This window comes from Haliotis rufescens, unplaced genomic scaffold (assembly GCF_023055435.1).
Source record: "Haliotis rufescens isolate VD_foot unplaced genomic scaffold, xgHalRufe1.0.p SCAF_8, whole genome shotgun sequence".
In the NCBI taxonomy this organism is placed as follows: Eukaryota; Metazoa; Mollusca; class Gastropoda; order Lepetellida; family Haliotidae; genus Haliotis; species Haliotis rufescens.
In genome coordinates this window covers 16,537,232-16,563,127 of record NW_025964372.1, presented here as the reverse complement: position 1 = coordinate 16,563,127, position 25,896 = coordinate 16,537,232, and the positions used below count along the sequence as shown (strand labels likewise).

The following is a 25,896-nucleotide window of genomic DNA, read 5'->3' as shown; positions in this document are numbered from 1 at the left end:
GTCAGGTTCGGGTAGTTATTGTGAGGCTTCATGGTTGAGTGGGTTGAGAATTGGATGCTTTCTGCTGTATGGTGGGCGTGTGTAATCGCCCACCAGGTAACGTGACACAGGGCATGATGAGGCGCCGACAGCATCTATTAGGTGACTCTGATTTCAATTTTTTTTTATATCTATTGTTTTACATGTATCGTGTTATGACACTATAATAAACTATTTGTATTTTTCTTTTATTGGTGTGTTCAGTATACTCGCCAACACACATGGCTTAGTGTACTTAGAGAAACTGTATATATAATATATACTTGTACATCTGCGTACGTACACGTACACGTGCGCGCACGCACGCAAGCACGCACGCACACACACACACACATGTCATCGAGAGGATGCCACATTGTCAGCCAGGTCACACATCGTGACGTATCGAATCTCATATAAGTCGGCTCTTTAAGTGACCTAGTCTTACACGGATTCACCACATGCGTGCATACGTGTATTGGCGGGGCAAGTGACACCAATTTATCAGATGTTTTACACCTCATCTCCCCCCCCCCCCCCCCCCCCCCCCCCACCCCCCTTTTTCAGATCAGGGTACATTGTCCACCCCTAATAGGATTCTGGGTTGGGGTAATGGTGAGATTCAGTCAGGCAGACAGGGTACTTTATTAACCCAAGGCGGAGGAAATGGTTGTCACCACGTCACTTAACTCCATTATCCGAGCTTGAACCCCGCTGCTAATCCATCTAGCCTGGGGCAAGTACACCAATACGTTATCAGCCGTACGTGAAAACTCCCTGTCAGTTGACATAGTATAGACTAGGAAATATCTACTAACTGGATCCTAGACCTGAGTGAAAGCCGGCGCACCTGGTCAAGAGGTGACTTCAACTAACTTACGTCCACAATGTATAAATAACATATTATAGCATTCATAGCACTAATCGCTTCCACCACACGTGTCGCAAATATGCCTTATATAGCATTCATAGCATATGTCGAAATTATAGCACATATATAGCTCGCTGACTTGGTTGATGCATGTCATCGATCCCAATTGCGCGGATCGATGCTCGTGATATTAATCACTGGATTGTCTGGTCCAGACTCGATTATTTACAGACCGCCGTCATATAGCTGGAATGTTGCCGAGTGTGGCGTTAAACAACAAACAAACAAACATATGTAGCATTCATTGCATATGTCGCAATTATAGCCTTTACATATCATTTATAGCATATGTCGCGATCATACCATATGTAACATCCATAGCATATGTCGTAATTATAGCATATGCAGGAGTCATAGCACGTGTCGCAATTATAGCAGATGTAACATCCACAGCATATGTCGGAAATGTAGCATTGAATACGGGACATTTTGCATCACAACATCGTAATTTGTGCAATAAGACTTAGTACAGGTCTTGAGTGATGATTTAAAATGGTCTGTTAAAACCACAATCCATCCTCTTCTTTGGCTTATTAACATAGATCTGATACTCCTGCTCCAAATTCTATCGAACTTATCTGAAAAATCATTAGTTGTGTTCGGTTAACGTAGCTTTGAATAATAGTATATCATGGCGCGTCAGCATAATGAGGGGGAAGCCTTTACCCCATTGATGAAATCAGGGATCACAAGTATAGTATAAGACTTTGGGCACATTTGATATTTGTAACCACGAGCATCATATCCTGGCAAGGGTAAGGGAGGCAACTCCCTGCACGGTTAATCGTGGGATCTATACTGTCCAATATAGAACAAAATAGAATATACACAGATAGTTGTCCCTACAAGTGTGAGGTGTGTGTGGGAGAAGTAAATGACCCTTGACATGTGACCTTAATTGGGCTAACAGTGAAGACACGCCCCTTTGTTTACAAAAAGCAGCGTAACTGCGACATATATCGGGCGTCACAGATATTTAAAATTACCCACCTGTGTATGTGAGCTTTGTGAAACCTACAATAATCACACACCTTTCATTAACAAACTATATCCTACAAGCCGACCGTGAGAGTGAAGCCTCCTGTTTGTGTAGTTGAGTGTAGTCACCGCGCGTCACAAGTTCGTCACGGGATATAGGGGCATCCGTTGTACTGGTGTGTGAATTGAGGAGTGAGTTTTGTTTAACGCCGCAGTTACAATAGCTACGTGACATATTGGTTGGACATATTGTTACATACAGACATACTGGTTACACACATACCGGTTACATACATACACACTGGTTACATAGACACATACATACATACATACATACATACATACATACATACATACATACATACATACTGGTTACATACAGACATACTGGTTACATACAGACATATTGGTTACATACAGACATACTGGTTACATACATACATACATACATACATATTACATACATGCATACGGGTTACATACATACATACGGGTTACATACAGACATATTGTTACATACAGACATATTGGTTACATACAGACATACTGGTTACATACAGACATACTGGTTATAAACAGACATACTGGTTACATACAGACATACGTTACATACATACATTCTGGTTACATACAGACATACTGGTTACATACAGAAAAAGTGGTTACATACACACATACTGGTTATAAACAGACATATTGTTTTCATACAGACATACTGGTTACATAGACATACTGGTTACATACACACATACTGGTTACATACAGAAATAGTGGTTACATACAGACATACTGGTTACATACACATACTGGTTACATACACACTTGTTGGTTACATACATACTGGTTACATACAGACATACTGGTTACATACAGACATACTGGTTACATACACACATACGGGTTATATACAGACATACTGGTTACATACAGACATACTGGTTATATACATACAGGTTACATACAGACATACTGGTTACATACAGACATACTGGTTACATACACAATTGTTGGTTACATACAACCATAAAGGTTTTATACAAACGTGTTGATTACATACATACATATTGGTTACATGCAGAGATAGTGGTTACAACATGACAAAAAGGGAATAGGTGGGGTTCTTTTGTTTAACGCCTCACCCAGATAGTCCAGCTAAAGACAATCTAGTGACTGACATCAACATAAAAGGGAATGGGTGACGTGTGTGTGTCAGTGTGTGTCAGTGTGTGTGTGTGTGTGTGTGTGGATCCCAATTGCGTGGATCGATGCTCATGATATTAATAACTGGATTGTCTGGTCCAGACTCGATTATTTACAGACCGCCGTCATATAGCTGGAATATTGCTGAGTGCGGCGTTAAATAACAAACCAACCAACCATCCTGGCGGCATCAAAGTAGTACACGTCACTGGCGTGCGTCACTTTGCCTTCCCTCTGACAGTACGGCGTGGCATATTGAAATACGGTCGAAACCTGCCTCACTCACTGCACGACAATACATGTAGCTTGGGAAAACCCTGATGATCAGACACGCCTCAACTGAGCAGAGTAGATCATGGATCCTCGTCGTTAAGCTCCCGTTACGCCCTACGACCGGTGAATATAGCAACTGTCACCGCGACGAGGACCAAGTGAGTATAATCACGCTGAGCAACTGCAAGTGATTAGGTCATTGTATGGGTGTAGTATTACCCTCATTCAAATCTTGTCGTTATATGTGGCTGAAAAGTTAACGTTGCGACGTTATATTTTACCTCCATATCCTACCGCGTAGTGGATAGAGAGTTTGACCGGAGATCCGAAGGTCGGTGGTTTGATCACCTGGCAGACCGCCTCCACTATCTAGTGGATAGAGCGTCTGCCAGGAGAGCGGAAGGTCGGTGGTTTGATCACCTGGCAGACCGCCTCCACTATCTAGTGGATAGAGCGTCTGCCAGGAGAGCGGAAGGTCGGTGGTTCGAGATAGGCCGCGTCGTACCAAAAGACGTTAAAAGATGTTGTTACCCTGCATGGCGCTCGGCATTAAGTGTTTAAACACGGACTGGTCAGCTCGGAGTCAGTATACCGTGTCTGAGTGGGGTATGCATCTTAAACTCCGGCATGGCATCTCAGGGGGTTATAACACAATAAAACCGGCATTAATCCAGGAGCACTCAGTCTTACGGTGTATACGTTCATATCCTTCATGGGGCGGCCGGGTAGCCTAGTTGTTAAAGCGTTCGCTCGTCACGCCGAAGACCCGGGTTCGATTCCCGACATGGGTACAATGTGTGAAGCACATTAAGCTGACACGCCGCGATATAACTGGAATACTGTTAAAAGCGGCGTTAAACCAAACTCACTCACTCAGACGATACCCACTGTTCCAACTTAACCATATTATTCGGGCAAAGATAATATCTGGAGGTTTCCTAAAAACAAACGCCCTAACGAAACAGCTTATATTCGTTTATTCCACTGGAAAACATATCAGTCACAAGTACAAAATTCTGCATTTCGGGAAGTCATCACTGCAGACACTTTACAAACAGCTGACAATTTTCCTAAATAAACGTAAATATATATAACTTGTTCAGTAAAAGTATTAAATAAAATAGAAATTGTGTTAAGAAGTGTCATTCCGATCATGAGGTTTTCTCCTTCTTGTCGTGTCGCATCATTGAAAACAACATCTTAAAAACAGTTTTCAGTAAAACAACGACTAGATGAAACAACACAGTCACAAAACCACGAGCCAAAAATGACACGAAAATATATGTCCACTCCACACCTATGGTTGCTGCGGTGAATTTGAATATGACGTCATTGCACGTGACCTTGGGGGTGACCTTGGACGTGACATCCTGCAGCTGGTTGTTCTGGCGTCCAATGTGGACGTTATAGAGGAGATAACTGCCTGTGTTGGTGAAAAGCACAAATGAGGTTAGGGTTATATCGTCAAAATAGGAATGAAAATGTTGTTTTACAATGCAGTCAGGAATGTTAGGGGGTTCTGTGAGCAATCGAATCTGGTCCAAAAGGCAACTATAACGCACACCAGCGTCTACACACACACCTAACCAACTAGGTCACAAAAACATAACTGTAATCTCACCATCCCTGTATAATACTCGGCTCTTGCAATAAGCAAGGGTACTAGACAGACGGACAGACAGACAGACAGAAAGGCATGATTATTACAAACAATATTTGTAAAATTATGTTACAGAACCATTTATGAAGAATTATGAGAGACTGTTATATAAATGATAAATAAAAAGTATATATTAAAACAGTATAAAACATTAACCATACAATACATTCTTTCGCCGATTAAGTATTAAAAAGTAGATTTTGGCAGTTAAGAAACAGACATCATTATTACCCAATATCAATCAAAGCTTATCAACATCTGACATACTAGTATCTAAAAACTATCACATTTAAAGACATGTTCATTAAAAAGCATATCTCTAAAATCATCATATAATGGGCAGTGAAACAAAATGTGACATTCATCTTCAACACAATTTTTGCAAAGGATTTTTGTACTGGGATCTCTTTGGCGAGGTCGGACCGCCTCCATGGTCTAGTGGTAGAGCGTCCGCCCGGAGAGCGGAAGGTTCGGGGTTCGATCCCCGGCCGCGTCATACCAAAAGCCGTGAAAAGATGGTACTTAAGGGGCTAAAACAAGGACTGGTCGGCTCGGAGTCAGTATACTGTGTCTAAGTGGGGTATTCATGTTAAACTGCGGCATGATATCTCAGTGTGCTAGCACTATAAATCGGCATCAGTCCGGACTAGTACAAGCAGCCACACACACACACATACACGTGCATGCACGTCGCTATATAAGTGCAATTATCTTGGACGCGACGTTAAACCCCATGCATGGGACACTGATAGCCTAATATTCCGTCCCGAAAAGTGCTCTTAAAACAATGTATTATCTATAATACTCTACGAACCATGCCCAGCAAGATTCCAGTACCGACTTCTACACTACCAAATATTTGATATTAAAACGGCATGACAAAGTATTCAATCGTTAATATTGTGTATCACGTAAGTAGAACAGTGACAGTGGTCAGTTGTGTAGTCTTACTCACCGAAACAAAGTCCAACAAGCTGTAGGAACGTTATGAGGCGGATGTACACTTTCAAACCGAGGGCCTTCTGCCCCAGATTGGCGATGATTGGTAGATACAACAGAAGGAGAGATGAGCTGACCAATAGATAGACGAAAAGGCGGGGCTCAAGGGAGCAGTCGTTGTAGTAAACGGCACCTGAGAAAATGAAGTCCTGTTCGTTTAGAAGTATCATTTCTTTCTTCGAAATATAGTCCCACGACACTGTAGCTCACCTGTGTATGTAAGTCTACAATTTCAAAACCAGCCACAGAAAAAAGGTTGCAGTCACCACTGATATTCAAATGTTATATGCATATCGAAAGAAAAGAAACATTTGAATTAAAACAACTGAGTCATGGTCGAGGCATATATTGAACATCGCATTCGAACCTCTTCACCAAATTCTGGTGTAATTATTAGTGGTGCGTTTGGAGTTTCAGTTGCATTGGTCCTGTGGTTTCTGAGGAGCTGTTTTCGACGGATGACTCACAGTTTTCTGTATTTTCCAACATGGCAACTGGCAGCCGCATTTGAATTCAACTAATGAAAGATGGCGACCTTATTGAAATTCCATTTTGATGCATTGAACAAACGTGAAACCCCTTATAGTAATAAATATCTACACAAAAGTTCAGCAGAATCCACCAAGCCGTTTCGGTGATAAGGTAAGTGTATGGACCACGACGACGGGCAGTTTGCGACGGCAGAAACTCACATGACCTGTCAGACCAGGTGCGCTTATAACCCAGTAAATAAAAGCAGTATGAATAACACCGAAGAGAAGGTGCACGTCCAACTGGAGAAACCCTTCACTATACATACATACGTCCAACTGGAGAAACCCTTCACTATACATACATACGTGCAATTGGAGAAACCCTTCAATACACATACATAAGGCCAACTGGAGAAACACCTTCACCATACACACATACGTCAAACTGGAGAAACCCTTCAATACACTGACATACGTCCAACTGGACAAACCCTTCACTATACATACATACGTCAAACTGGAGAAACCCTTCACTATACATATATACGTCCAACTGGAGAAACCCTTCACTATACATATATACGTCCAACTGGAGAAACCCTTCACTATACATAGATACGTCAAACTGGAGAAACCCTTCACTATACATACATACAACCAACTGGAGAAACCCTTCACTATACATACATACAACCAACTGGAGAAACCCTTCACTATACATACATACAACCAACTGGAGAAACCCTTCACTATACATACATACAACCAACTGGAGAAACCCTTCACTATACATACATCCGTCCAACTGGAGAAACCCTTCACTATACATACATACGTCAAACTGGAGAAACCCTTCACTATACATACATACAACCAACTGGAGAAACCCTTCACTATACATACATACGTCCAACTGGAGAAACCCTTCACTATACATACATACGTCCAACTGGAGAAACCCTTCACTATACATACATACAACCAACTGGAGAAACCCTTCACTATACATACATACAACCAACTGGAGAAACCCTTCACTATACATTAATACAGCCAACTGGAGAAACCCTTCACTATACATACATACGTCCAACTGGAGAAACCCTTCACTATACATACATATGTGCAATTGGAGAAACCCTTCAATACACATACATAAGGCCAACTGGAGAAACACCTTCACCATAGACACATACGTCAAACTGGAGAAACCCTTTAATACACTGACATACGTCCAACGGGAGAAACCCTTCACTATACATACATACGTCAAATTGGAGAAACCCTTCACTATACATACATACAACCAACTGGAGAAACCCTTCACTATACATATATACGTCCAACTGGAGAAACCCTTCACTATACATACATACGTGCAATTGGAGAAACCCTTCAATACACATACATAAGGCCAACTGGAGAAACCCTTCACTATACATATATACGTCCAACTGGAGAAACCCTTCACTATACATACATACGTGCAATTGGAGAAACCCTTCAATACACATACATAAGACCAACTGGAGAAACACCTTCACCATACACACATACGTCCAACTGGAGAAACCCTTTAATACACTGACATACGTCCAACTGGAGAAACCCTTCACTATACATACATACGTGCAATTGGAGAAACCCTTCAATACACATACATACAACTGGAGAAACCCTTCACAATACATACATACGTGCAATTGGAGAAACCCTTCACTATCCATACATACGTGCAATTGGAGAAACCCTTCACTATACATACAAACGTGCAATTGGAGCAACCCCTCACTATACATACATACTACATACATACGTGCAATTGGAGAAACCCTTCACTATACATACATACATGCAATTGGAGAAACCCTTCACTATACATATATACGTGCAATTGGAGAAACCCTTCACTATACATACATACGTGCAATTGGAGAAACCCTTCACTATACATACATACGTGCAATTGGAGAAACCCTTCACCATACATACATACGTGCAATTGGAGAAACCCTTCACTATACATACATAAGGCCAATTGGAGAAACCCTTCACTATACATACATACGTGCAATTGGAGAAACCCTTCACTATACATACATACGTGCAATTGCAGAAAACCTTTACTATACATACATACAGCCAATTGGAGAAACCCTTCACTATACATACATACGGCCAACTGGAGAAACCCTTCACTATACATACATACGTGCAATTGGAGAAACCCTTCACTATACATACATACGTGCAATTGGAGAAACCCTTCACTATACATACATATGTGCAATTGGAGAAACCCTTCACTATACATACATACGTGCAATTGGAGAAACCCTTCACTATACATACATATGTGCAATTGGAGAAACCCTTCACTATACATACATACAACCAACTGGAGAAACCCTTCATTATACATACATACGTGCAATTGGAGAAACCCTTCACTATACATACATACGTGCAATTGGAGAAACCCTTCACTATACATACACATGTGCAATTGGAGGAACCCTTCACTATACATACATACGTGCAATTGGAGAAACCCTTCACTATACATACATACGTGCAATTGGAGAAACCCTTCACTATACATACATACGTGCAATTGGAGAAACCCTTCACTATACATACATATGTGCAATTGGAGAAACCCTTCACTATACATACATACGTGCAATTGGAGAAACCCTTCACTATACATACATATGTGCAATTGGAGAAACCCTTCACTATACATACATACGTGCAATTGGAGAAACCCTTCACTATACATACATACGTGCAATTGGAGAAACCCTTCACTATACATACATATGTGCAATTGGAGAAACCCTTCACTATACATACATACGTGCAATTGGAGAAACCCTTCACTATACATACATATGTGCAATTGGAGAAACCCTTCACTATACATACATACGTGCAATTGGAGAAACCCTTCACTATACATACATACGTGCAATTGGAGAAACCCTTCACTATACATTCATATGTGCAATTGGAGAAACCCTTCACTATACACACATACGTGCAAATCGAGAAACCCTTCAATACACATACATACGTCCAACTGAAGAAACTCTTCAATACACAAACATAAGTTCAATTTGAAAAAGACCATTGTTCAATGTACGTATCTAATACATCAACCTAATTCCACATTGGCCAACCAATCAATATACCAATGTGCCAACCCTTAGAAATGCTTGCATACACCATAATGGGAAACCCTTGAATATACCTACACAGCTATAGGCCACATTGGCAAGCCCTTGAATGTATCTACCTACGCCATATTGGCAAACTCTTCAAAATACCTCAGACAGGCCATCCACCTGTAGCTAGCTACCTGACGCCACATTGGTGAACCAGTCAACACACATACACACGCCTTTTGGCGTATTCTTCGATTTGCCTACATATGGTATATTGGCGAACCCTTCAATAAACCGACATACGCCATATTGGCGATCCCTTAGACAAACCGTCATACGCCATGTTGGCAAATCCTTCGATAAACCTTCATACGCCATATTTGCAAATCCTTCGATAAACCGAAATGCGCCATTCTGGCGATCCCTTCAACAAACCTCAATACGCCATATGGGCAAATCCTTCAATATTTCCACATTTGACATTTTACGACACCCTGTCATATGTCTACATTGGACATATTGCGACACCCTTCCATATTTCTACATTTGAAGCATCCTTCTGCACATACCTACCTAGCGCCATCTTGGCCGCGCTGTACACGAGTGCAATGATGGTGAAGTACGACATCTCTGGTACCAGCCCTGCATACAAACAGCTCGTATCAAACAACGTGCATACATACAACAACCAATAGCCTTATATCACACAACATGTATATATGTAACAAGTAATTACATTATAACATTATAACACCCAGCAGAGCTGTGTTGCTTGTATTTAATTATCTGCTTCAAGGCCATCCATGCTGCGTTTAACTAAATGTCGATATGAGCATAAATGCATATGTATTGACAGGATTTCTAGTTGATCGTTAAGTACTTAACCTGATTCGTTCCCCGTATTCAGAACATCGCTACTCAACCTGCCGTGAATGGCGAACACACGTGTACACACCAACCAACTGTTGCACATCTCTCTCATCCAGACGGATGCGCCTGGTGTGAGTTACATAGCAACTTCATAAAAAAAACTGATGTGCATACAATAGAATCGATTGATGACCCAAATGCATAACATATGTCTTACTGCCCTCTGACTACCTACAATATCGATAATGGTGACCCGAACAGCTGTGTAGAATGTGCACATAGCTGCACTTAATGGTGCATCAACTGGCGAGTCTGCACTGTGCGCGTGGATAGTGAATTGCATTGTTGTATTGAAAACTGCTCTCTGCTATGTAACATATGATACCTCTCCCTATCTCCCTCCTTCTCTCTCCTGACCCTCCCCTCTCTCTCTCTCTCTCTCTCTCTCTCTCTCTTACTCTCTCTCTCTCCCTCTCTCTCTCCTCTCTTCGATTACCCAGTGTATAAATCTCTTTTTTTCAAAACAAAGTCATTGCCATCGTTTCGATTGGGAAGTACATTACTATTGCTCTAATTAGTAACTGTACACATTTCTTTTGCACATGAGACATTGGTTAAAAAAAACCCGAGTGAAACCACTCCCATTCATTCACGAATAGATGACATATTGTCATTTGAACAATATTTTGTAACACATTCTTGCACCTTTTTCATAAAACAAGTAAGACATACAGACTGTATATTATAATTTCTATTTAGTTGTTGTTCGCGTTTTGTTTGTCTAAAACATATCGCCCTATTTGATTCAAATAACCCAGGAACTGCTGTAAAACCATTTTTCATAATATCGACAAACTGTCATTTAAACTGACCAGGCGATATGTCCTCCTCTCCCTCTCTCTCAACCACTCTCACATATAAGTATATTTGAGTAAATAACATTCAAAAATAAGTGTAAACAAACGACATGAACTTTGCACGTAAATGAACTCATGACATCTGGCTCCACCAAGCAGCCTATCAACTGAAAAACATTCCCTACCTTTAAGCATGAAACTCTCGTAGACATCGCGCTTTTTCGGTAGTTTCACGAACCTTAAAAAATAAACAAACATTTAAAAATAATGCAAGCACAAAAAGCAATAATACAAAATCAAGCAATTAAACAAACCGTACCGGTTAAAGCTGAATTTTCGCCTACCGCATATCATAGCTACAAAGTGGCTGGTACTGCCGCTCAACGTGGGGAAATGGCTTGTATCCATCAACGTGTGACAGGCGGCGGCTTATCAGAGAGTATTGTCAACAACATAATCGATGTGTTATTTGTGGGACGGTGAACTTCTAATTTAACGGTGGAACAGTATTTAATATTTCAGCTTGTCATATAGCTGCGTGACGTTTGTCCGACGGACAACGGTACGATGTATAATTCACGATTACAATGGAACGTTGTCCTACAGAGAAGTGATGTATGGGACTGCATTTAATGGTTGCTCTTTGTTGATAAATGCTTACATACAGCGAGTGAGCGAAAGCTGCTTTGACGTATCATCGATTTTACAACTTTCTACAATAGAAAAAGTTTCATAATGTTGGATTTTGGTTAATTATAATGTCTCATTTAGACTTACACGTGTAAAGACAAGTATGTTATAGTCACATCTTATGGCATACAATGTTAATAATCGAGTGTGGACCAGACAACCCAGTAATTGACAACATGAGCATCGATCCACGCAATTGGGCTATGATGACATGAATCAACCAAGTCAGCGAACCTGACCGCCCGATTTCATTCCTAATAGAAACGGAGTGAGTGAGTGAGTGAATATTGCTTAACGCCGCATCAGCAATGTTGCAGCTATTCGCGGCGACTAATAGAAACGGAAGATGATAATAAAAAAATATCTCTGATTAGCACGATGGACCCCCCAAGTTATATAAATTACCCCCAAACTGCTTTATCTCAATTAAACGCTAAAAGAAACAAAAACATATCGAAAACGTCCCTTTTTATATTACTTACAATAAATTCATCAGTTGGTTGGATGGTTGGTTGGTTGTTAACGCAATATTCCAGCTATATGAAGTCGGTCTGTAAATAGTCGAGTCTTGACCAGACAATCCAGTGATTAGTATCATGAGCATCGATCTATGCTATTGGGATCGATGACATGCATCACCCAAATTAGCGAGCCTGACCACCCGATTCCATTAGTCGCCTCTTACGACAAGCATAGTCGCCTTTTACGGCAAGCATGGGTTGCTGAAGACCTATTCTACCACGGATCTTCACGGGTCGAATTTGTTAGATTCTAAACAAATCTACCTGTTAAAGACAATGCTAAACATGTTCGGACCGTACACGCGACAAAATAATGGGACAAGAAACTCGGCTAGGTATGTGATTAGGATCTAGACACACTTCAACAGTGTACATTCGCGTGTAAGGGGAGGTTGGTGTACATGAAACTGACGCCTTAAAGAGTGAGTGAGTGAGTTTGGGTAACGGCACTTTGAACCGTTATATCACGGTGTATAAGCTTGTTGGCGGAAGAAAGACCGAAATGATGCAAGTCTTAGACATTTAGCAATGCAGTGAAACCCATGAGCACGGGCGTGGTGCTAACGAACCTAGAACCATAATCTGGGTGGATCTAGTATTTAAACCGCTGTGGCGCTTTAAGAGAACACGAACACTCGTCCAACACCTGCTTACAACAGTGTAACATCATATCTGATATGCCACGGAGCGAACACGGGACACACTCTCTGAATGTTTTATTACAACGAGGGCAAACGCCAAGGTTGTAAAACCCACATAAACTCCATGTGTCACTTCGCTTGGAACCAGACACCCAGTTGTGGTGCTGGCAGTTGCCACTGTCTATGGTTGGTTGGATATACATATGTCCTGTTCAATATTGAAATTAACCAGTATTAATATCAATTTGGTCACGTGGGCATGTAGGGTCTACGTGTAAATCGTGGCCATTTTCTGTACTGTAAAAGATAATATATAAATAAAACAAATTTATAAACTATACATATAGCTTCAGTAGAATGCGGTGAATTCAATTTAGGAATCGGAATGTCACTATAGTATAAACTCTCCATAAATCACTGAAAAAAATATATCTATTTAATCTTCGATTACCCAGTGTATAAATCTCTCTTTTTTCAAAACAAAATTATTGCCATCGTTTCGATTGGGAAGTACATTACTTTTGCTCTAATTAGTAAATGCACACATTTCTTATGCACATTGGTAAGAAAAAACGCGTGAAACCACTCCCACTCATTCACGAATTGATGATATATTGTCATTTGAACAATATTTGGTAACTCATTCGATAAAAACACATTCTTGCTCCTTTTTCATAAAACAAGTAAGACATACAGACTGTAAATCATAATTTCTATTCAGTTGTTGTTTTTTTTGTCTAAAACATATCGCCCTATTTGATTCAAATAACCCAGGAACTGCTGCAAAACCATTTTTCAAAATATCGACAAACTGTCATTTAAACCGACCAGGCGATATGTCAGCCGCGTGCGATTCACTGATGTCAACGAATTTTACAGCGATGATTGTCATACGAGAAACATATTAGACGTGTCCTGGCGCTTCTGTGTTATCGAATATCAAGTTTCATATTTCGTATTCATATCGATTTTACATGCGTGTCCCGATCGACCTCGTTAGCATCCTCAATCATACAATGTATGATATTTCCATTCTATTACAATATAATAAACACATGTACCAATTCGCCACGACGGCCTTGTTTCTAATGCAACACAGATGTTTTTCTCGCTAAGAAAATATGGGTCCGAGGTATCCATCGTAATAGAATGGAAATATAATTATTGTATCTTTGAGGATGTTAACCATGTCGATCGACTACGCACTATTGCTGCTGCGAGAGATTCGCCCGTCCAGAAAGAAAGCGACTTTATTCGATAACTCAGTCAGTTGGGTGTAACGCCACTTTGAACAGTATTCCAACGGCGTGACAGATTGATTTGGGCGGAAAGCCCCAAGTGATGCACGTCTCAGACGTTTACCACTTTGGGGTGACACCTACGAGCACGGGTATGCTGCTGAGTGAGTGAGTGAGTATGGTTTTACGCCGCTTTTAGCAATATTCCAGCAATATCACGGCGGGGGACACCAGAAATGGGCTTCACACATTGTACCCATGTCAGGAATCGAATCCGGGTCTTCGGCGTGGCGAGCGAACGCTTTAACCAATAGGCTACCCGACCGCTCCAGGGTATGCTGCTGGCAAACATAGAAACATGATCGGGGCGAACCGGAATTCAAACCCAACACCATGGACCTCTGCTGTGTCTAAGGGATGCAACTCTGCACAGCTAATTGCGGCGCCTTTGACGACTGGGCACCGTGCGCCTCACGCCTCTACAAGGCGAGCCGCTTCCGCTATAAGAACGAGTGCAGCATGAGGTACTCCTGGGGCCCCTTCCACAAAGCGATCTTAGTGCTACGTTGGTCGTAAGCCTATGATAAAGTATGGGAGTTACGACCAACTTAGCACTAAGATCGCTTTGTGGAACGGGGCCCTTTACATTAAACGCCTAGCAAACATGAGAAGGCATGTGTGTAACGCCGTGTAGCCTATCGACCTGGTGGCAGTTGTGAACACGGACCTTCCCTACACCTGCTGTCGCAGCACCTGAGGTCACGCACGTGACAACATCTGCACTTCAAAATTAATTGTAAACTAAAGTTAGCGTGTGTAGACATCCGTTTGATCCTGTTGTCAAAATTCACGAATGTCGTATTTATCATATCAAAGATTAATATCAACCAGAAAATTCGATTTTCTTCGCATCTTCGAAACCAGGCGGTTCATTGCCCTGAATAAGGTTTGTTTTTCTATTCTGTGCATTCACAGTCACAAACAGTACAACATTGTTCAGCGTAGAGCAGCGATTTTAAGCTGAATGACATTCTAAATGTTATCCTTCGATAAATGCAAAAATATGAATAAGAATCCTTATACTTACAAAGTTACTTGTCCTTTCGAAAATTAAAAAAAAGAGCCGGGTAAGTGTTGGGATTAGGTGGAGGAGCGGCGCAAGGTTACATGCTGTTCACTGCCAGTATACGCCCTGTCACGCATGTGTTACTACGCGCCTCGTTCAGAGATGCATTTCACTGATATGTCAGGGACCTTAACCAAATCTTGATCTGGACCAAATCAATTGATTTTACTTCAGTAATGCTTCAAAATAGTTTTAAACAGATCGAAGCAATTAAAGAAAGTCTTGTAAATGTGTATTGTTTCCCCTACTGAAGAACCTTGACCTTATCCACAAGCTCACTTGCAGCGTAGACACAATTTTATGGATAACAACTTCTTTAATACTGTGAAAAGCGAGTCTTGCTTGACAACGGTATAAGGATCTATACCGAAACGTCGCTTTTCACAGTATTAAAGAAGTTATTATCCATAAAATTGTGTCTACCTTGTCATCAGTCAACTTTTAAGTAATGCCTATCAAACAACTCACTTGCAGCGTATACTACCTTCGCTAAACGTTAGTATCAGTACAGATATACGCAGCACTATTCCAGCGATATGACGGCGGTTTGTAAATAATCGAGTCTGGACCAGACAATCCAGCCAATGACAACATGATAATTAATCTACGCAACTGGGATACGATGACATGCATCAACCAAGTCAGCGAGCCTGACCACCCGATCCCCTGAGCACAGCCGACTCTTACGACAAGCATGGGTTGCTGAATACCCCTGATCTTCACGGGTGTGTACATGCCTGTGTTCGAGTTGGCGTGAGACACACATCGAGGTATCGCCTTTCTTTTACGTGTGTTTCAGACAACTACTCTTTGCCTCACACAGGCACGGTGCAACAGAATGGGCACACTGCAAAAACTCCTGCTTAGTTAATGTGGACACTGAATTGTGGAGGCTGCCGTCCGGATTAGTCAGGTCACACTAGGATCTGAGTTGGACTGCATTTTGTCAAACTAACACATACTCTTCACTGACATTACCCTGGAATAGAGTGAATATATGAACTACTAGAAAGTATATTTGGATATATGAACTATTAGAAAGTATATTTGGATATATGAACTATTAGAAAGTATAAGTGGATATATGAACTATTAGAAAGTATAAGTGGATATATGAACTATTAGAAAGTATAAGTGGATATATGAACTATTAGAAAGTATAAGTGGATATATGAACTATTAGAAAGTGTAAGTGGATATATGTGTAAATCACACAATCATAGGTTTCTGGTGTGCAAAAGGGACGCAACTCTGGACAGCGAATCTGTTGATATGTCAACTATTAGAAACGAGAAGTGGATATATAAACTATTAGAAAGTATACGTGGATATATGAGCTATTAGAAAGTATAAGTGGAAAATACCTAAACGTCAAACCTTTGTGTTAACAGTGAGAAGGAATAGCTCGTGTGTTTGTGCCCAATAAATAAACAGCTAGTTGGATATAGCGGGGGGGGGGGGGGGGGGGGGGGCATTATGGATTGTCCTACAAAAGCTTACCCACCCCATACTGATATATTCAAGTGGATGTTCCACAAGTAACATTAATGTTTAGGCAAGCGTGTTTAACATAGTTGGTGAGTTCACAGAATTCACATACAATTCACATGAAAACTTTCAACTCATCATATAGAATGAGACCAGACCTGAATTAGTGGGATGCAAGGATTTTGATAGTGTAAGATTTGGTCGGTAGGTCGATACAATTGCACATTACAGGAATCGTTTAATCTTGACGTTTGATTTGGATCGGTGATAAGACACTTATAGTTGGAGTTTATTGTCAAAGCGATTACTAAGTATTGTCAAAGTACAGTCGGCGATATCCAAGAACCTTCTCATTCTGATTAAATTAATAAGTCCTTATTTAGAACTGAAAAGGAGTTTGGAAGAGAAAGATTAATTCATCCCTTGCCTTCTCCCGACTTGGTCTTATAAAGATAAAAATGTGTTTCTTAAGGTTTTTATGAATTACGTAACACTATTCCAGCAATGGCTAGTAAACGTCTGAGATCATTGAGGTTTTCCGCTTTAATCTATGAGTGTTGATATATTTGATATAAAAGGACACGATGATTATTTATTATTCAATATCTTCTCAATCATTAAGGTATTTTTTTTTATTAATTTGAGGACCAGGTTTAATTAATTTAATTAAAGGTGTATCAAAATACACATATTGTTTCTACTGATTTTTTTGCGGCATAACTATCTTATGTTACTGTACGATATCTATCATGCGAGATCACTACCAATATATAACAATTAGGTGTGTTCAAAAATTCAAAACGCAAAGTGAAACGAAAAGTCTGTATTTTGCACAAATGGTAAAATAGTTTTTATGCAAAACGTATTCAAAAATATAATCACTTGTCAGATGTGAACATATAAACCTCACAGTAACGCTTATGTCAATTGACCAATGGGTGACCAGGAAACAGTATCTCATAGGAGATATCGTCTTATCTCACACAAGCGATATCTACTGTGTGAGTCAGGAGTGGATAATACTGTTATCTTACATGTTTCAACCAGGGTGAAGGAAGGAAGGAAGGAAGAAGACACCAGGCCGGAAAAAACAACCTACAGTACATCAATCTTTATCCAGTTTGAGATGAGGATGGGAAACTTCCTTTTAGGTACGCGGTAGTGTTAAAGGGGGCATTCAGGACTCAGCAGTGTGGTACATGTACGTGAAACGCAAATGCAGTTGTATTTAGTTTTGTTTGTTTGTTTGTTGTTTAACGCCGCACTCAGCAATATTCCAGCTATTTGACGGCGGTCTGTAAAATAATCGAGTCTGGACCAGACAATCCAGTGATTGACATCATGAGCACCGATCCACGCAATTGGGATGACATGTATCAACCAAGTCAGCGAGCCTGACCACCCGATCCCGTTAGTCGCCTTTTACGACAAGCATAGTCGCCTTTTACGGCAAGCATGGGTTGCTGAAGACCTATTCTACCCTGGAATCTTCACAAAAACATAATGTACTAAAAGAATATCCCTTAAATGTAATATTTTGTCGATGGTTTCAGTAATTAACTTCAAATCGCGACCCGTTATGACCTAGGAACTTGTTCTATAGGTCTTCGTCTGTTGTCGATACTCAGCCTTTTTAGAGTGAAGTGAGACACGTGCTTATGATATTTTTGTTACGAAGTGTTGGGATTTATGAGTGAGCAGTGATACTCAGAGTGAAAAAATAGGTGAATTCGGGATTCGGCTGCGGGGGGGGGGGGGGGGTGGGGGGGGGGTGGGGGGGGTGGGTGGGGGGGGGGGGGTGGGGGGGCACCCTCTGACGTTGAAAGGGTTCCGCGGACGATGCTGATGGCGAGGACGAACGACATGGATGACTTATTAATATTTAATTGTCAATATTTAAAGACAGCCTTTGCCCGACCCCTCTAGACCCCCACACGCGACAGCTGTGTCCTGAACGTACATCTCTGTTCAGCCCAGATGGTACAATATATATACGACACATATCACCCACTCGCGGTAGCAGGCAAAGTGGCAGAATTATAGAGTCAGTAGCACAGAATGAATCATTTGGCAATATTTACTTAACTGATGATGAAGCACTCAAAACGTGAAATAATAATATTGTCATGCACGATACTGCGATTAAAGCAAAAGGTCGAATTGGTATGTCGATCTGTCAGTGTTCGGTTAGACTAACATCTAGTCTCTCGAAATGAACATATCGTACAGAAAAAACCAGTTGTTCAATTATCTTAATAAACAAAATATTAAAAAGGAGCCCAGAGACTCCCTTCATTTATTGATACTGAAGTAATCTAGACTTGCCAAACATTATAGACTTGCATGGGAGATGTGATATATTTGTATCAGGGTCTCTAAGACAGACCACGTGCACAGTTCGGTGTACACTGGGGTGGGGTGGAGTTTGGGGGAGGGGTGTGGTTTTGAAGGGGGCAGTGGTAACTGGTAAGGGCGAAGGCGTGAGTTTGAGGGAAGGGCAAGAGCAGAGGCAAGAGTATGGGTGAGGGTAGCCTTGCTCCAAAGCTGTACTGAAAGAGAAGTCCATGGATGTGCTAGTAATTCTATCCTTATAATAGACAAGTCTAGATAAGCGGACAGTACATCTAAGGACGCCAGTCTCTTATAGGGGGAACTTGTTCTTATTATTTACATAATCTGGAAATTATGATTTAAACTAATAATTACCGCCTTAGAGACTTATGCAAGTCTAGAGTGAAAGGTGACAACTGGGTTGTGTTGGCGGGAGAGAAAGAATACGAACAGAGCAAAGGGTAAGGATGGGGCGTGTCGTGGGAGACAGTATCACGCGACGGGGTCAGAAGAGAGGAATATTGTGAAAAGAGCATATTTTCCCGACAAACCCTCGGTTTACAAAATCGCAGCACGGACTAGTTGCCTGGTAACTCTTCAATGTGGCATTCAGATGTGTAACAGCTAAAGATTGCCAGGCATGTGTTTTTTGTCAGGACAAAGTAAACACAAAGCAAAGTCGGGAGTACATCGTGACTTGCCTGCGTGCTGCAGGCGACCGGACCCGCCCAACTGACCACGTCCCTGCGTTAAAACATAAACAGGTCGGAATTGTCTATGTATACCTAATGTACACCACATGAAAAATATCGGTTTTTAATAAACCTGCAGACAAAAGTAACTGTGATCATATGAAGTTATTAACAACAGAAAATATATAGTGTTCATGATAAGAAACACGTAAAAGCTCTAATCATTGAACGGTTTACATTACGATATTTCTGGTACAGATATCGATAATCCTAGGTTTCTTCTAGTTGTTTATGTATACTGGAGAAGTTCCACCTCAAACTGTTTTCGTCAAAGAACTGCTGTAAAGGAACGTAGGCAGGCAGGTAGGTAGGTAGGTAGGTACATTGTAGGTTGGTTGGAAGGTAGGTCGGTGGGTGGGTAGGTAGGTTGGTGGGTAGGTAGGTAGGTAGGCAGGCAGGCCGGCAGGCAGGTAGGTAGGTAGGTAGGTAGGTAGGTAGGTAGGTAGGTAGGTAGGTATGTATGTATGTATGTATGTATGTATGTATGTATGTATGTATGTATGTATGTATGTATGTGTGTATGTATGTAGGTAGGTAGGTAGGTAGGTAGGTAGGTAGGTAGGTAGGTAGGTAGGTAGGTAGGTAGGTAGGTAAGTGGGATGTAGGTGGGTATGTAGGAAGGTAGGTGGGTGGGTGGGTAGGTAGGTAGGTAGGTAGGTAGGTAGGTGGGTGGGTGGTCATGTAGGTGGGTGGATGGTTAGGTAGGTAGGTAGGTAGGTAAGTGGGAGGTAGGTGGGTATGTAGGTAGGTAGGTGGGTGGGTGGGTGGTCATGTAGGTGGGTGGATGGTTAGGTAGGTAGGTAGGTAGGTAAGTGGGAGGTAGGTGGGTATGTAGGTAGGTAGGTGGGTGGGTGGGTGGTCATGTAGGTGGGTGGATGGTTAGGTAGGTAGGTAGGTAGGTAGGTAGGTAGGTAGGTAGGTAGGTAGGTAGGTAGGTAGGTAGGTAGGTAGGTAGGTAAGTAAGTAGGTGGGTGGGTAGGTAGGTAGGTAAGTAAGTAAGTAGGTGGGTGGGTGGGTGGTTAGGTAGGTAAGTAGGTGGGTGGTGGGTGGGAAGGTAAGTAGGTGGGTGGATGGGTAGGTAGGTAAGTAGGTAGCTCGGCGGGTGGGTGGGTAGGTGAGTAGGCGGGTGGGTGGGTGGGTGGATAGAAAAAAAGGGATAATCTCAGCTTTGTATTTCTTATCATTAAACTTGGTGATGATTGAATATGACGTAATGGTTCGTCCTGTTGGGCTCTCAGTACATATAATTTGCGTCTTTTCTCAATTTCTCTGTATAGGACGTAAGATGTTGCGTCCGATAACACCCTGTCGTTTTGAATTATGACTATGTATAATGAATATGCTACATTTATAGCTACTCCTTCGCCGGAGTGTACCAAGCACGCCATGGTTGTCGCAAGTGCCAGCCAGAATATGGACCGGAAGGGCACAAAATGTGACCCTGCAGAAATTGTCTGGATGATAGTAGCTCTTGCTATCGATCACTGGTTTGACTATCCCAGACTCGATTTATTTCACGCTACCTTGATATATCTGGAATATTTCTTGCGTTTAACAACATTCAGATTGTCCAATTAGTCAGGGCTTCGTTCCACAAAAGCGTCCGCAGCTAGTACGGGAGTTACGATCACCTCAGCGCTACGATAGCTTTGTGGGACGGGGCCCTGGTAACTCAATATAACAGGTGGAATTTATCTTGTCGTCATCATGGCGGCCTGTAAACGTTCGAGGCACATTTCATGTTCGGCCAGACTTCCTTTGTTTTGTTGGTTTTACGTATTTTTGGCCAAAACTCGGGTCGTTAGGTTGAAAAATATAAATTAAAAATTCCAATTTCAAATATTTGGTTCGGATTGCCTCAAAATGTTAAGTAGGTAGAGAAAACAAGTGGGGGCATGCGATTAAAAGATTAATTTTCAACAGGTATTTTACAAAGCTTTTCATGTTTTTAATCAAGCTGCTCACGTGATTTGATGCACTTCGCGATGTAAGACCGGTTTTATCACAATATAGATCTTGAGTTTTGATCAGATCGTCTTGACTGGGCGCCGCCATTTTGTTCGAAGCAAATGCAAGTGATACGAGAGGTGGAATCTGATTGGTTCATAGGAGAGGCTTAGAAGGTACATAACTCGTAAAAGCCACTGGTGGCGCTACAATCGAGCACAGGAATTCCAGCCTAGTTCGGCAAGGGTGGGAACTGGACTTTTAAAGTCAGTTAACTCCCTTGCCTCAGGAAGATGCATTAAATGAGGTTTTTCTATCGACGGAGTAAAGATAACGCTGCTTTTTATATTTTTTCACATTTCAATTTGATGGAGTCGGCGGATTCGTAAACCTGCTTTATGAGAAGCGTCCCCCCCCCCCCCCCCCCCCGTGGAGATCCGGGTTAAAGAGGGGCTTCAGCAACCCATACTTGACGTAAAAGGCGATTATGCTTGCCGTAGGAGGCGACTAACGGGATCAGGTGGTCAGCTAGCTGACTTGGTTGATGCGTGGACCGATGCCCATGATGTCAATGACTGGATAGTCTGGTCCAAACGCGATTATTTATAGACAGCCGTAATATAGCTGGAATATTCTAAGTGCGGCGTTAAACAACAAATAAACAAATAAACAAGAAACGTCCCACGCCGTCGGTTACGATGTTACACAATCAACCATCCCGACGCCTCCCCCTCCGACAGCGTGTTCGTGAGTCTCACCAATGCGTCAAACAGTGTACGACGACTCACTGTCACTCTCCACCCACACTAAACTAACACGCGGTGATGAAATATACTGATTACAGATTAAACCTTGCCCCAATAGACACACAAAACATTGCGCAATCACACACTTCACACATAAAGGTCTTGCTTTGTTCAAATATATAATATATCTTATTGAATACCACAGACAGGCCCTAACACTGACAACAGGGGATATGCTAGACCAAAGCTTAGTCTCTGAAAATATATGATATTGATAGAAAAAATAAACTCCATTTAAATTGAAAAGGAGCTCCAGTGAGTTGGGAGATCTAGACTTGCTTAAATCAAGAGGTATATATCATTGCAGTCAGGGCTGAGGGAGAGACAGACTATAGCTTGAGATATGCACAAACCTTGAGTCCCATTCTCCCCATATAGGGCCACAGATAGGTCAAGCGAAGATAGTATGCATGCAGATTTTGCCAAAGGAATGCTTTGGGCAATTCGCGTTCAGTAATGGTCGGTATTTGTTTACAATTTTGTTGAAAATATATGACCCAATGTGTTTTGGTGTGGCTAAACATAATTTTTAAATGCCCGCTGACTTAAGAATTTCCAAAATGCATAAATGTTTTGGTATGCTTTAACAGGGAGGTGTGTGGTGGTGCAAGCACACACAGACTGATAGTTTATCAATAAAGTTATTCTCTTCGAGAGGTTGTAACACAATCGTATTCGTGGTATGAAATAATGTAATTATTCGACTCCGGGTTAGAACTAGTCTTCAGCAAGCCACGCTTGTCGTAAGATGCGACAAACGGGATCAAGTGGTCAGGCTCGCTGAAACTGATGCACGTCATCGTATCCCAATTGCGTGGATCGATGCTCAGGATGTCGATCGCTGTATTTTCTGGTCCAGACTCGATCATTTACAGACCTCCGTCATATAGCTGGAATATTGCTGAATGCGGCATTAAACAACAAACAAACATTAAGTTCCGTATCTGTAAATCAGAGGTCAAAAGATCTATGAAACGTACGACCCGCCCATGAAGACCCTCAGCCTCAGTTCGTACACTGTTTCAACACTATAGATCTACTTACTGAGGTTTCCACTTCACACGTCTGTCGTGATTTGTTGCAATGGGGTCAGCTTCTGGGGTAGACATCGTCTCCTCTGTCGGTCAGTGTAGTGTGCTGGATGTTCGAGACTGGACCTATGATACAAGCGCGGTCTCGACGCTCACAAACAACAGAGGGGACACGCGTTAGATCGGGGATTCCCCGCAGCGTGGCGAAGGCGGAGTATCTGCTTCCAAGGGAGGTCACTCTTGTTTATTGACATTACGACAAAGAGAAGTTCGAAGCGTGCAGCGGTAGCGCGCTCATTGGAAATAAGGGATCACGATAGATGATAGGTTAATCAGTGGAGTAATAGATATTGTGCAGGCAGGGAACAGGGGCATATTCCGCCACACTGTAACCTACCTTTCTTAACGGCATGCCTACGTGTTGTTTAAAATCCATGTGTAAGAGGTGTATTTAATTATTCCTAGGTAAAATGGTATATATAGAACAACAAGTTCTTGATACAAAAATTAGAGCAATTCCCCTAGACTAACGTCTAGTCTTCTGAACATATCGTGCAGAAAAAAAGAGTTAAATTATCCTAATAATAATTTTAAAATAAGGAGCCCAGATTTCAGATACTGCAGTAATCTAGACTTGTCAAATATTATAGACTTGCATGGGATATATTAGATATATGTGTTTCAGGGTCTGTATGACAGACTACAGAGCCCCCTAAACTTACAAAAAATGAATCCAGTCGCGGAAAGACAAAAAAGACCCATATGCCTCGACAGCTTATCTAAATGATCATTACATTTTTCTTGATAGCGTCAATGTTCTTTGTAAAGTAAACTACGTTCATAACGAACACGCTTATAACTTATTTTTCAGTCCCGACCATTTGCTGTATATATGTTGTATATATGCTTATAACGAACTACGGTTATTACGAACTAAAATTAGTGGTCCCCTTGAGTTCGTTATAACCGTAGTTTACTGTATATAGAATATAAGGGGATGACAATTCTCAAACACGGGTAGAAATACCGATAGTTGATTCGTACACTAAATATACATTCACGATGTACTACAGGTAACTCAGTCTTATCTTACTTCAGCTATGCTTCAGTTGACGAATCTAATCAGATATTATCGGACAACACAAGCAAGCGGCAGTCTTCGTTTATTTATTAATGCATATCGCAATCGCATTCAACGGTGGGAAGGAAAAGTGTTCACGCGTTATGCTATTGGCGAGGGTCGATTTAACTCCCCCACCCCAGCCCCCACCCCAGCCCCCACCCCTCACACACACGCACAAACGCCCCCACGTACGCACTGATTAATAATATGGGCTCGGGTGTTGCCCCCAACCCCCCAACTATGAAATTCCTTCCTACGGGCATGTTGTGTACCTATAAAACCTGCGACGATTACAGACAGCAAGGTATCGGTGTGGCCTCTGTACGACGATCTCCTTACACCAGACGTAGTAGACTGAGCTAGAGTGGTCAACCTTTACATGTATGTGTTTGCAGAGAGCAGACACCGAGCTTCTTCACAAGTCATGGAGCTGAGGGCTTCTGTGGGGGATGCTTCATCCGGATACCACCTACTCCTGCATACTTTGCATTGTTAGAATGTTTGGTGGTAACTCACAGGTGCGCCTCTTTGAGAGGGTAGGTCGGCGTAGATAGCCACGGGTGTACATTTAGAGTCCATGGTACAATGTATATCTACACTAACGACACTCTCAGCAGTATTACAACTAATATTCCATGTTGACCTCAGCCTACAAATAATTGAGTCTTGACCAGATAAACAAGTGATTGATATCACGAGCAACGATCCCCGCCAACAGCATATAATGTCACGCTTTCAACCTGAACCCCCGGAATCCCCACGAAGGACGCCATTCT

General features: G+C 41.7%; 1 protein-coding gene across 4 annotated transcripts; it reads right to left on the bottom strand.

Moving 5' to 3' along the window:
* Positions 1-4,360: 4,360 nt before the first annotated feature.
* On the bottom strand, positions 4,361-24,225 carry LOC124144807. Of its 4 annotated transcripts, none has more exons than XM_046514380.2 (5): positions 24,011-24,225; positions 11,612-11,664; positions 10,273-10,341; positions 6,016-6,192; positions 4,361-4,823 (listed from the first exon to the last, which is right to left on the bottom strand). In XM_046514380.2, exons 1-5 carry the CDS (start codon positions 24,073-24,075, stop codon positions 4,552-4,554), a joined length of 636 nt encoding a protein of 211 aa, XP_046370336.2. In that variant the 5' UTR covers positions 24,076-24,225; the 3' UTR covers positions 4,361-4,551. The 4 variants fall into 4 exon arrangements, with proteins under 4 accessions (XP_046370336.2, XP_046370334.2, XP_046370340.2 ...); XM_046514378.2 differs by lacking the exon at positions 24,011-24,225 and adding an exon at positions 11,746-11,849; XM_046514384.2 differs by lacking the exon at positions 24,011-24,225 and adding an exon at positions 11,771-11,830.
* Positions 24,226-25,896: the final 1,671 nt, after the last annotated feature.

Excerpts from the sequence above, each read along its gene's own strand:
- LOC124144807 (XM_046514378.2), bottom strand. The coding sequence starts at position 11,834 with ATGGATACAAGCCATTTCCCCACGTTGAGCGGCAGTACCAGCCACTTT. Across the intron at positions 10,342-11,611 it reads CGAGAGTTTCATGCTTAAAG|GGCTGGTACCAGAGATGTCG; the intron begins GTAGGGAATGTT and ends GTTTGTATGCAG. Across the intron at positions 6,193-10,272 it reads CGCGGCCAAGATGGCGCTAG|GTGCCGTTTACTACAACGAC; the intron begins GTAGGTATGTGC and ends TCATTTTCTCAG.